At 35.5% G+C, this 9,881-nt stretch overlaps 1 protein-coding gene across 4 annotated transcripts in view; it reads left to right on the top strand.

Annotated features, from left to right (window-relative positions):
* NEK1 (NIMA related kinase 1) overlaps positions 1-9,881 on the top strand; it is a 154,382-nt gene that overhangs the window by 73,601 nt on the left and 70,900 nt on the right. For all 4 annotated transcript variants that reach the window (XM_006753487.2, XM_006753485.2, XM_006753488.2 and 1 more), the window contains exon 17: positions 4,887-4,989. In XM_006753487.2, the coding sequence (XP_006753550.1) occupies positions 4,887-4,989 (103 nt within the window). The remainder of the gene's footprint in view (positions 1-4,886; positions 4,990-9,881) is intronic.

Below are 9,881 nucleotides of genomic sequence, written 5' to 3'. Positions count from 1 at the left end.
TAACTGGTTTGGCTCAGTGGATGGAGCGTCTGCCTGCGGAATGAAGGGTCCCAGGTTCGATTCCGGTCAAGGGCCTGTATGTATCTTGGTTGCAGGCACATCCCCATTGGGGGTTGTGCAGGAGGCAGCTGATTGATGTTTCTCTCTCATCGATGTTTCTAACTCTCTATCCCTCTCCTTTCCTCTCTGTAAAAAATCAATAAAATATATTTAAAATAATAAAAAGAGAGAAAATAACTTACTCCTTTTTTTCTCATGTCTAGATAAAAAAAAGGAGTTTTAGAATAATTTTTAACCTATTTTAATGTCTGTATTTTACTTTCCAAAATTCTTAATTGTTTATTTTATATTTGTGGCTTATATGCAGTTTATTTTTTCATTTCTTTATTATTAATTTAGATTAATGTTTTACTGATTCAAAGTGGTATAATTTTGGAACACAAAAGATAAAGTATATTTAGTTGGCTTAAAACAGAGTATGTGCATATGAATTCTTAATAATGTTTAATGAAAAGAATAAATCTTAAGTAAATTGTCTATTTCCTCTTTATCCCATGAGCCTAGCATAAATATATAGTTTGTATCCAACGTTTAGTCCAGTTTTACTTTAGAGAGGAATAAGGATGAGTATGGATTCTTTTTTGTTGTTGTTTGGTATATATGAAGTAGTAAGCAGAAATGCATGAGAAATAAAGACAGTTTATAGATTTCTAAACATCATTAGGAGTCATAGGAAAAATTAAGCTAATCTTTTCTTCATTAATAAAGGTGTACTCCTCTGATTTTAGCATGTTGAACCAACCTTGTATTCCTGGAATTCTGTTTTATCTATCTTTGTATTTTCAAAGGCAAGCGTAATATTAGCAAATAGTTGAAACTCAATAAGTATTTGTTTAATAAATGAGAAGAAAAAGAAATAGTGTTAAGCAAAGATAACTACAGGTTTTAAATTTGTGATTGAGACCAGACAGTTATATAAACCTGTTTATTTAAGCCAGATTAGGAAAAGACGAGTCAATGAAGCAAAACTTACAAATCATATAAATAAATAGATCAGGTAGTATTATCCTGTACTAATATAATAAAAGCCCAGTGACCAAATGGTGGAACGACCAGAACAACCAGTCACTATGACGCACACTGACCACCAGGGGGCAGACGCTCAATGAAGGAGCTGCCCCCCGGTGGTCAGGGTACTACCACAATGGGAGAGCCACTCAGCTGACCAGGATGAGTGGCTGCTCCCGTTGAGAACCCCAGGCCGACAGGCAGGACCCTGGGCTGCGATCACCACCTCCTCGCCGCAGGCTCCTCTTCGCTCCCTGCCACCTCCTCCGGACTCCTGCAGGCTGTGTAGCACTGCTGCTACCAGGCTTGCAGAGCTGACTCGGGAGGCTAGGAGGCAGGTTTGAGGCCTACTCTGCCGCCTCTCAATGCTATTGTCCCTGGGCTTGGCCCCAGCTGGGTCCTCTGGAGATGCAAGTTCTCCGGCTCCACCAAAGATGCCGCAGCAGGGAGAGGCCTTTCAGAGGGCGGGTCCACAGCCACTTGGAAGACCGGGATGAGTGGTGCTCCCACAGCAGGCTGATACCTGCAGGCCATACCCTTTACCAGTGCACAAATCTCATGCACCAGGCCTCTAGTCTATATATATATAAGCCTACGTGACCGAATGACTGGTCAGCTGGTTACTGTGATGTGCACTGACCACCAGGGGGCAGATGCTCAAAACAGGAGCTGCTCCCCGGTGGTCAGTGCACTTCCACAGCCAACCTCCCAAGGCCCTGCCAGCTGGCCAACCTCCTGCAGCCCCCCTCCCCTGGCAAGCCAATCTCCCATGGTCCCAATCGGCCCTGATCACCGGCCAGGCCAAGGGACCTCACCCATGCATGAATTAATGCACTGGGCCTCTATAATAATAAAAGCATAATATACTAATTAGGCAAAACCACGGGGGTTGGGGGGCAGGCAGAGGAAGTTGCAGCAGTGGTGGGGGACCAAGGCCCTTGCACGAATTTTGTGCATCTGGCCTCTAGTATATATATAAAAGGCTAATATGCTAAGTGTCCCTCCTACCATCCGACCGGTCGCTATGATGCACACTGACCACCAGAGGGCAGAAGCTCAATGCAGGAGCTGCCATAATGTATACTGGTCATTAACAGTGAAATGGCAGTTCAGACCTTGTGCCGACAAAGCAACATTCAGCTTCCCCCAAGTGAGGCACGGGTCCTACCACAACCCCGGAGCAACAGCCCACCAAATCGCAGCCGATGCTGCCAACACCCCATGGCACAAAACGCAACCCGTAGCCCAGCCTAGCTGGGAAATGGTGGCTGTGGGTGCTGGGTAATGATGTCACATAGCAACACCCAGTTTCCTCTCCTTAGCAATGACTAGCCTCCTTGGAGTTTCTTCAGCCCAGGAACACGACTTGCTTCATAGCCAGGTGGAAACATTTTACATTTTAACCAAATGTCTGTGAAGTGTTTTCCCATGCCTCATCTCATTTGATCCTCACAGAAGTCCTCTAGTAGGTAGATAGGAGACTTCATGGAATCCTAGTTTCTTTTCATTAGCCAGAAAATGAAGGTTTAGAAAGCTTAGAAACTTGACACGACTGAAAAGAAGTAAGAAATGGTGAACCTTGAAAATGACTTCAGGTTTTCTCACTGCACAGAATGTAGTCAAACAATGCTGCAATTAAATATTTTTACCCTTTGTTCTCCCTGGGTGATATACAATAATATTCTGCTTCATATTGTTATTTACTGCTGTGTTGCTGACAATTACCTGAAAGAGAAGTTGGGGTGCTTCACTGGGCTGGAAAAAGTTTAGCCAAATCAGAAAGCAGGTCTAATTAAACAAGTTTATTCTATATTTATATAAAAGGCTAAGTTGACTTGTGCATGCATGATACATATAAAGATCTTGCTGGTGCCAATCGCACATATGTGTTTTGATCTGTCATTGCTGATCGTGAGTTTGGTTGATACTTATATTATAGAGAAAGGGTGAATAGTGATATTAAAATATTTCTTCTAATTAATTTCCTTTCAGTGTGCATGAATTTGTGTATCGGGCCACTAGTATAGATATAAATGGTGTGAAAAGTTTATAAATCAAAGCTATAGTACATATAATCAGGTTTTTAGCAAAATAATTCTGTGCAGCTGTTGTATTAACATGTCAGTTGGAGGTTCCGACTGACAAACATTAGACATAGTATCTTAGGATGGAAAATAAAATCCAATTTACTTCTGTAAAGGTTAAAGAAGGAAGTTGATGCAGTGAGGACACATACTAGAGAGATTAGAAACTTTATCTAATTACAGATGGTGGTGTAATCCTTCAGGACCCCCCCCAAAAAGCCTAACAGTAGACCTGTAGTTTCAGTAGACATGACTGAGCATCATACCCTCTGAAATTTTGTCTATCCTTTTTAGGCCCAGCTTTATTTAAAAGAGGCTTTAGTAGGCTAGGATCCAGACCAGATGTACCTTATTAATCTCAGAGCTATGCAGTGCATAATATGACTGGTAGAATATAGCACATGTGCTCTACAGAGGCATTAACAACTTTCTCCTTCATTATGCTTAATCTACTCAAGCTACCATGGCTTGGCTGGAGTGTTTTTCTGAATTTGGTCATGTGGAACTAGATTAAAATTTAGCTACCTAGCCATATCTGAGAGTCACAATAAAAGGCTCTTAGCCAGCTTTAGAGATTATCTAATCTTAGAAAATTCCAGGGATGGAAATTTCACAAGAATCTCCTTTACGCATCACATAAGGTAAATGAACCTTAGAGCATGCTCATTCATAGCTTTGTGGTGGAACAGATTTTAATAGCTTAATTTCATTTCTAAAAAGTGTTTATATTTCAGTTAGTAGTTAACAAAACATGTAAAGAAAATTATTATTTGAGGCATAAAAATCAGAAGTTTTTAAACCTACCAGAAGACAGAAAAGGCATTATTGCATGTGTTTTTCAGACCATAACTTAGTTATGGTCCTAAAGAAAGGCTGTAGGAAACTTGTGTGCTTTAGTAGCAAAATCCTAATAGGAGCACAGACAATAACTTCATCTTTGTTCCTCACCTCCAAAAGGAACTGGAGTTGATACTATACTCAGAGTTCTATGATTACTGGGGTTGGGTTGTATTTATTTTTGTGTCTCTTATACTTAGCATGGTAATAGGCACAATATATATTAGATGTTCAATAAATGTTTGTTATTGATATTTTTATTTGTAGTCTGGACTCAACATGTTTATATTCTGTAGTAATTGTCAGAGGAAGATACAGACCTATAATTGGAAAAGATAAAAACAAATAACTGTGCTATTAATTTTTTTCCTAACAACTATTTTACTGTTTCATAGTGCTGATATTTAAGGAATTCAGGCATTGCTTTTTACTATATTTTTGAAATTTCACCCAAATAAACTTTTTATTCAGTTTTGAAATTGCTACTATACTGCTTTAATTTTCAATACTGATTAAGAGAAAGATCTTAGATATATTTTATACAGAGTTCTGAAATACGCTTAATTACTTGGAAGCTATTGAGATTCTTCTGTAATTAAGTATAGTCTAAAATAATTTTATGTATCTATAAGTTGAGTTGATTAAATAAATGTAAGAGTAACCTCGTTAAGATTTGGAATGCTAGTATAGATTTTACTTCTACCTAAAACAGTAAAGAATTTGTTCTAGGTAGTAGACACTAATATACATGTAGGTATTTCTTCATTACAGAGGAAGGTTTTATTTCATATCAGCCTTCATATTCTACAACAAAGAAAAGATTTAGAATAATTTTTAACTTTATGGAATATTTAATGTTCAGAATTTCTGAATTTGCTATTTATCTACATTATCCAGGCAAAGGGGGCAGCTAGCTGTGGAAAGAGCTAAACAAGTAGAAGAGTACCTACAACGAAAATGGGAAGCAAGGCAGAATAAAGCTCGAGCCGAAGGACATATGGTATGATTTTTTTCTCTTGAGGTTTTTGAACATATTAGTATTCAAAGTGAAGGTCCGGAATAAGGTAGGTATAAATGAAAAGAACTATAATCTTTTACAAACATTTCCTCTAAACATTTGCAGAATGTAAAGATGTGATGTATCTTAACTTATTTAACTTCTCTTCTGCTATATCTTTTAAAGCTGGGGTAAAATTCTGTTTTTGGTATGATTAATTGAGAGTAAGTTCATGGCTGTATCTTTCCTTTAAAAATAGCTGAAGTAAATGTAGCAACACAGATATGTATAGTGAATAAATTAGTTCTTATATTATTGCTCATTTTATTTCTCCATTATGCTTTTGGTTTTAAATACTTTAAAGTAGCAGAGAATGTAAAGAAAAAAAGGAAATAAACATTTGGATACGTATGTGTAATTACACATTTACTCAATAGCAAATTAGAAATAAAAGTATATTAAAAGTTTTGACTTGCAGAGGTACACACTGATTATTATTTCTCTCAGCTCAGCACTCCATGAAGCATCATGCTCACATAGGAAATAGATCAATTATATGGTAACATATTTTGATTAGACATATGTACTGTAAGTTCATAAATGGTATCTTTATAAGTTAATGCAATTATTCCAATTTAGGATATTTTTTTGAAATATATCATAGAAAGATAACTAAGTTTTTTAATGGTTACCCTTTTAACAAACAGTAATTTATGTTTCTCTAATATCTGGAATTATTCTCTATTTTTATGCTTCTTGTAGATAGTAGAAGAGATCCTCCAGCATTTTCCCTTGCTCCATACCTCCCATGTTAACAGCATCAGGAATTTTAGTTACAAGTTTTAATTTAAAATGTTTAAAACAGTTATTAGAATTATCAAGAGTTACAGATTTTTTTCCCCTAGCATTGTTCCTTACATCCTCCTGTTCTTCCTTCAGTTTATTTTTCTTCATGCTGGAGAATATCTTCTGGTAATCCTTCTCAAGAGAAAATTTCCAAGATTTCTTGGGAAATGTCCTTATTTTGTACTCGTTATTAAATGATAATTTGTAGTGCTGGTCTTCTGGTGAAATTGCTCAGTGTTTGTCTCAACAAATATTTTGCTGTCTTTTTTGAAAAAGATTTTTGCTGTATATAGTATTATAGGTTGAAAGTTTTTTTCTTTCAGTACTTTAAAGATATCACTCTACTTATTGTCTGTCATGTCTATTTCTGACCAGAAGTCTGCTATTATTCTAATTTTTTTCTTCAGAAGAAATGTTGTTTTTTTCCTCTGATGGCTTTTAACATTCTCTCTTTATCACTGGAAGCAATTTAATTATGCTGTGCTGTATCTTGATGTACTCTTCATGGTTATTTTATTAGGGCTCATTGAGTGTCTTGGATCTGGGTTTATAATTTTTATCAAATTTGGAAAAATTGCAGTCATTATTTCTTCAACAAAATTTTTCTGTTCTCTCTCTTTTTCTTTCTAGGATGCGCAGTACCCATATATTAGACTATGTGATGCTCTCTCAACAGCTGACTATGTTCTGTTCAGTTGTTTTCACTCTTTTTTCTATGTTTCATTTTGGATAGCCTCTGTTATTATATCTTATAGTGCATTAATTTTCTTCTACTTTGTGTTATCTGCTGTGAATCCCATCCAGATATTATATATTTTTTACCTCAGATATTAAATGTTTTATCTCCTAAAATGCATTTAGTTAATTTAAATACTTTTTATGTATCTCTTTATAATACTTATTCTTTTCTCTACCTTCTTGAACATATGACATATAATTGTGATAGCTGTTTTAATGACCTTGTGTACTAATTCTGTTTTGTTTATTATTCCTGATCTATACCTGGTAATTTGTGATTGGATACCAGGCATTGTGTATTTTATCTTTCTTTTTAATATATTGGGTTTTTATCCTGAGATGCAGTTAAGTTATGTGGAATAGTTTGAGTCTTACAAGGCTTGCTTCTAGCTTTTCTAGGCAGGTCCCAAACAGCCTTCAGTCTAGAACTAATTTGGTCCCTTGCTCAGGCAGTACTCTTGAGTACTTAATGCCCTGTGATTGGAGGTCTTTCCACTCTGGCTGTTGGAAGAATGAAACATTCCCAGTCCTAAGTAAACCTAAGATATTGTTGACATTATGCTGTTGTCACTCAGCAAGAAATACAGAGGAAACCCCCTACAAACCTTCAGTACTCCTCTCTGTGCAACTCTCTGTTCTTTGGTACTCCATCCTGCCAATTTTAGTGATCTTCAACTTCTCAAGTTCTGACTGCTGTTTCCTTAACTCAGGGAAACTGCTAAGCTCTGTTTGGGGATGTGTGCTGCAGTGTAGAAGATATATAGTTATTTAACCACTGCCACAGTCATGGTATAGCACTATTCCATCAGCTCTTAAAAGTTTCTTCATCTCACCACGAGAAAAAAAAAATTGTTACTATATGAAATGATGGGTATTAACTAAATTTGTGGTACTCATTTCTCAGTATATACATATACCCAAAATCATGATGTTGTACATCTTAAACTGATGCAATGTTATATGTCGATTATATCTTAATAAAATTGGGGGGAAGATTTTCCTGGTGTCCCTTTACAATCAGTCTACCACCAGCCATAGGCAAACACTGATTTGTTTCCTGTACTATAGTTTTGTCTTTTCTGGAATTTTATATAAAATTATTGGTCATGCGGGCTATAATTTTTTAAGATGTGGTGTGTGTCAGTAGTCTGTTCTTTTTAAATTCTTGAGTCATATTTTATTGTATGCTTGTACCACAGTTTTTTATTTATTTATACTTCAGTTGACAGACATTTATGTGCTTTCCAAAAGAGATGCCTTTAAAATCATTGGAGTAACATGAAAATTATATTCACTCAATTATATTAATAAGTATAATTGACCAGCCTGTCCTCTCTGGGGAGCCCTTCTTACTGAGTTGGTAAATCTCTCCTTATTATGTCTAGTTTAGCTAATGACTGGACTATTTCTACACTCCAGCTTCTGAGCATTGCTGGAGAAAATTAAAGCTCTGATGATTAATGTCAGATCAGTTTATGATTTCTGATTTCTGCCAAGCTGTCAGTCCTACTCAGCAATCCTTTTATAGTTTCATGGTCAACAGCCTCTCCTATTGCCCACAGTGGCAATTTTCCTCAATGAGTTTGTCCTTTATCTTTCTCTATGAAAATATTTTACTTTACAGGTAAAATTAAGCTTAAGAATCTCACATTCCCTCAGATATTTTGCCTCCATACTCATAAATTTATCCATCATGGTACTCAATCTTTCTTTGTTTTCTCTAGTCTCAGAGAAGACTATAATGTCATCTATTCAAAAGTAATCTTTCCCACTCCATCCAATTTGATGATTATAGTACTGATATTGTTAGCATTTATCATTTATTGGGTGCTTACTGTGTGACAGGCATAGTTATAGTTCTACGTTCTTTACTTTTAATCTATCTATGATGATTGTTGAGGTGAGTTTTTTGTAGTTAATCTATGTTCATTTGTGCAATTTTTTTTATCCTTTCTAATAATTCCTTATAAAAATTTTGTATGTGTTTATTGATTTTAGAGAGGAAGGGAGAAAGAGAGAGAGAAAGAAAGAAACAGTGTGAGATCGGCTGCCTCCTGCACGCTCTCTACTGGGGACTGAACCCACAACCCGGGAAATTGCCCCTACTCGGAATGAAACCGGGAACCTTTTGGTGCATGGGACATTGCTCAACCAACTGAGCCACACAGGCCAGGGCAATTCCTGCCTTTAAATTGGTGTGTTTAATATAATTATATCATGTTATTACATGTAATTACATTAAATATAATTATTGATTTATTTAGATTTAGGTATAACATTTTATTGTTTGTTTTCTGTTCCCTCTGTTTTTGTTTCTCTTTCTAATTTTTTGCTGACTATAGACATTTGAATTCTTTTTGTTATTTAATTTCATTTAATCTTTGTGATTTTGGCTATAACATTCTTTTATATATCTTTTAGTGGTTGATAACAGGATTAAAAAACAGACTTCACTTTTCACAATAAACAATAGTTTACTACTTCAATTAGAATGTAGAAATCTTTCTATCATATAGGTCCCTTTACTTTCTTCCCTTTACGTTCTTTTTGCTATAGTTGTCTTGTATATTACATATACATTTACATACAATTTAAATCTCCAGGCCATGTTATAATTTTTGCTTGTAACTTCAAACATATATAAGAACTCAAGAGAACAGGAATACTTTGTAATATGTACACAAATATTTACTATTTCTCTTGGTATTCCTTTATTCCTAATTTTCCAGGTTTCCTTCTTATGTCATTTTCCTCCATCTGAAGAATTTCTATTATTTTAGAATAGGTGTACTGGCTATAAATCCTCTTAGTTTTATTTTTAAACAAAAAGTTTAAACATCTTTATTTCTAAACAACATTTTTGCTGGATGTAGTATTTTGGGTTAACACTATTTCATTTTTCTCTTTAAAAAATGTTACTTTATAGTTTTTGATGAGACTACTATTCAAATTATTTTTCTCTTATAGGTAATGCCTTATTTAGAGCACCTATCTCTACATGCGCCAAGATTGTTTCTTTGTCTTTAGTTTTCAGCAGTGTGATTAAGTTGTCTCTGGGCTTGGATTTCTTTAGGTTCATTCTGTTGGTGGTTTGTTAAGTTTCTTGAACTTGTACATCTTTGCCTTATGCCATTTTTGAACCATTATTTCTTCAGCTTTTTTTCAGCACTGTACTTTTTCTGTTCTCTGGTTCTCTGATGACATGAACTTGTTCCACAGGTTTGTGAAACTCTGCTCATTTTCCCCCCAATTTCTTTTCTCTCTATTTTCCAGTTTAGATCATTTCTGTTCTCTTTTCTGGTTCATAACTC

This window comes from Myotis davidii, unplaced genomic scaffold (assembly GCF_000327345.1).
Source record: "Myotis davidii unplaced genomic scaffold, ASM32734v1 scaffold1832, whole genome shotgun sequence".
Classification (NCBI taxonomy): domain Eukaryota; kingdom Metazoa; phylum Chordata; class Mammalia; order Chiroptera; family Vespertilionidae; genus Myotis; species Myotis davidii.
This window is presented reverse-complemented; position numbering and strand designations above follow the sequence as displayed.